Source organism: Brassica napus, chromosome C3 (genome assembly GCF_020379485.1).
Source record: "Brassica napus cultivar Da-Ae chromosome C3, Da-Ae, whole genome shotgun sequence".
NCBI lineage: Eukaryota > Viridiplantae > Streptophyta > Magnoliopsida > Brassicales > Brassicaceae > Brassica > Brassica napus.
Window position 1 is genome coordinate 20,030,809 of NC_063446.1, and position 3,596 is coordinate 20,034,404.

The window sequence follows — 3,596 nt, forward strand, 5'->3', positions numbered from 1 at the left end:
TTCTCATTTTGTATCTCCATGTGTTATGTATATGCATCTCCTTCTAATAAATTAAGGGTGCAACTGGATTACAATATTTTGGAACGGAATGATGTGGAATGGTGGATTCCATTGATTCCAAATGGAATGCATTTTTTTGGAATTAAAACTTCCCGAATGCTTAATTAATGTTTATTCCAAAAAAATTTCACCAGTTATAATTAAAAAATGGAATGTGTATTTCATTTCATTCCATAACATTCCATACCCTTCCAGAAAAAAAAATTAACTATCATTTGAAAAATCATTTCAAATCAAAAACGTTTTGGAATAAGTGGAATGCTGATTCCATGCCATTAAATTCCAGAAATAATAATTCTTATTATTCCATATATTCCTTTTAGTTGTTACTAGTTACACCCTTACCATTTGATATGAATGAAATGAAATGGAATGGAATGGTCATTCCACCAATTCCAAAAATATTTTGATAAAATACTAAGAAAAGTATTCCATAACAAAATTGTTCATGAATGAATGAAATGTATTCCATTCCATTTTTTGTTGTATTCCATTCCATCTATTTTAGTTCCATTAATTCCAAATCAATTTACCAGTTAGAGTCTAAAGTTAACTATACATGTCATTTTAGTTCTATATATGAAACTGAAGTTTGTTTTTATTTAAAAGTAAGAGAATTCCCATGTGAAGCATGTGATTAATACTAGTATATATTATTTCATTCAGATTAAATATTTTAGTCTTGATTTTTATTCCTAAAAGGCTTTTAATGAAATATCATGACAAAATTCCAATCACCTCCTTTTGAGTTTGCTCGAACAATGAGAGATTTGATCATTCGTCTAATATTTGTTTCTATTACAGCTCATGTTAATTATTTTTAAAACTTCATATGCACAAATAAAATTAAGTTTTGCGACTGACACAAATCACAAAAACCAAATAGGCAATATCGATTGTAAAATGACGTAAGGGGATTAGGTTTTCGGCTCTCGATTTGTTTATTATTGACTCTCCATAAGTGATTTCATTTTCTACTTCTATAAAATTGTTCTTTGGTTCTCGTTTCTGTTTCATTGATCTGAGTTTTGTATTTTTTTTAACTTATTCTATGAATTTGGTGAATTACATAAGTGTCAATTTAAAAATATGGACATTTGTAGAAATTAGTTCCATTCCATATACATATCTAGGAATCAACTTTTTGAAGAAAATCATCGGCAAATCTAGTCACAGGTTAGTGTTCAAATCTAATATATCAAACTGTTATAGAATATAAGTAAAGACTCGAAATATAAATTTTCGTCTAGTATATATTTACTAGTTCTGTCTAATAATCATCTAATTCTAGAACAACAAAACAAATTACTTATTTTATTAACCTACGTTTTTGAGGTTTAGTTACTTAAGAGTATACCGATAAAAATAATATATATAATAATTTATCATTCTAGTATATGTAAACTACGTATAAAGTAAGAACTGTTTGATTTAATAAATGATAAACCAGTAAACTTTTAATAAATAGTTTAAATATCTTATTCTTACAATATAATAGCTAGATAGTGTTGCAAAAATGTTAAAACCATTTATTAGACAAATATTAGTATAAAAACTCACCCCGCGCATGCGCGCATGTTATCATCTAGTTATCAAATATTTTCAAAAATATGAAAACAATTTATTCTAATGGTTTTTGAATTGATAATATATCTATTTATAAGTTTTTGTAAAATTATTAGGCATGCGTGAAAGGACAAAACACCTATTAACATTGCAATGAATACAATTTACAGCTCACAGATTTAAAAATAACAATTCGACCCTTTAAGTACATTTTTATTCAGATCACTCTCAAGAGGTTTCTTGAAAAGGGAGAAATATAGAACAAATGTTGGCACTACAAGGTAACTTCCAGATGACGAGGTTTCGTTCCAGCCCATAAAACATGCCCTATGATCTTGCCACCGACATCGGGGAATGTCTTGCATCCTGGAAGAGAACTTACTTTGCCTGTTCTATCGACTTGAACTGGATACTTTAGAAGATGACTTGTCATCACTGTGACTTCCTCTGCTGCATACTGTCTCCAGTTGAGCTCACTCAAATGCCTAACTCGTCTCACGCATTCCATGTTCTCTGGCTCCTCGAAACCCTGCTCCAGAAACCCTAGATGCTCTGCCCACAGCGACATTCTGTATCCATAGATCTGCATGAGACGGGGGAATATGCAAACAAACCATGTTTTATAAGAGATATTATAGAGATCATGTAATAAATTATGTAGACCAATAATTACACGAAGCCAAAGAAGCATGCAAACTCTAATTGAAACGTCTTTGAAAGATTTTTTACCTGACCACGAGGACGAGAGCCTTTCTTAGCCCATGAATGGTGTAGTTGATACCCTCCCATGGCGATTTCAGTGTCTCTAGTTCCTTCCAATGATCTTTTGTTGATATTCGCAGAACCAATTAAGACAAACTCATCGTCCACTACCATACCTTTGGAATGCACATATATCATGAATCTTCGACTCTTCAAAGCTTGCACCTGGATTATTTCGTTGTTTTTGTGAGAAAAAAATGTCATTAATTAAAACAAAGATTTCAACAAGAGTCATTAACAATTTTTGCACCAAATTTTAGCAGAAAAAAACAAGAGACATCAAAACATACACATAATATATATATACCTGTGCGGCATTTGGCTTTGCAATTTTCTTAGGTTGATTCCGAGAACTATATTTGCTAACTGTTTCATCAGAAGCCTCTCGGGTTCCAAGACAGAAGAAGTTCAAATAGTCTTGTGGCTCATACTGACCATCAAGTTCAGCTTCCACAAGTGCCTTGTATATAGTTTGATACATCATTTGCATGGTTTTATACTACAGGGATGATGAAAAGATTTCAGTATAAAGGATGCCAGATTGTTGTTCAAGTCAGTTTATATCTAGCAAACTATGGAAAAAGTATTTACCTGCCAGTATAGAATGCTCTGCATAAACATATTTGTTGGATCACCTTCTGGCCACATTGGAATGACAATATAAGCAGCAAACTTTTCCCTAGCTCTAATCTTGCTAGCAATCTTAAGTGCGATTTCCATAGGGATTAGATTATTAGCACCTGCATTTCAAGAATCTCCTTGTCAAATAAAATTGCACGCATTAATTAAATTGCCTTTAAAAGCTTAGAATTTTCTTACCGAGGTCCTTATGTGAACACCAGTTGAATGATGATCCAAAAAAATATTGGTTTTCAATGTAAATGTGATTACGCGTTTAAGCACACACCAATTAACCTAATGTGCCAACAATACCACAATCGAATGGTATGTCATTGTAGCATTTTAGGATCGAATCCACAGAGAACTAGAGACTTATAACACCAAGAATACACAAACCTTCCTAATCTAAGCAAACAAGAAGATAGATGATTTGTAACAAACTAATATCCTAGAAATATAAACAAGTGAATCCATGGGCTAAGGGAATTGACTTCAAGTAACTAAGATCCAATCTAGGTGACAAGCTTTCAATCAAAGTAATCTCTTAAGTCTAAACACAATTTTAGACAAGTCCTATGTCTAGGTAA

At 31.8% G+C, this 3,596-nt stretch overlaps 1 protein-coding gene across 1 annotated transcript; it reads right to left on the reverse strand.

Moving 5' to 3' along the window:
- Nucleotides 1–1,679: 1,679 nt before the first annotated feature.
- LOC106388565 (phospholipase D gamma 1-like) lies at nt 1,680–3,280 on the reverse strand. Its single transcript, XM_048750974.1, has 5 exons — nt 3,208–3,280; nt 2,980–3,128; nt 2,696–2,887; nt 2,356–2,553; nt 1,680–2,209 (listed from the first exon to the last, which is right to left on the reverse strand). Exons 2-5 carry the CDS (start codon nt 3,106–3,108, stop codon nt 1,901–1,903), a joined length of 828 nt encoding a protein of 275 aa, XP_048606931.1. The 5' UTR covers nt 3,109–3,128; nt 3,208–3,280; the 3' UTR covers nt 1,680–1,900.
- Nucleotides 3,281–3,596: the final 316 nt, after the last annotated feature.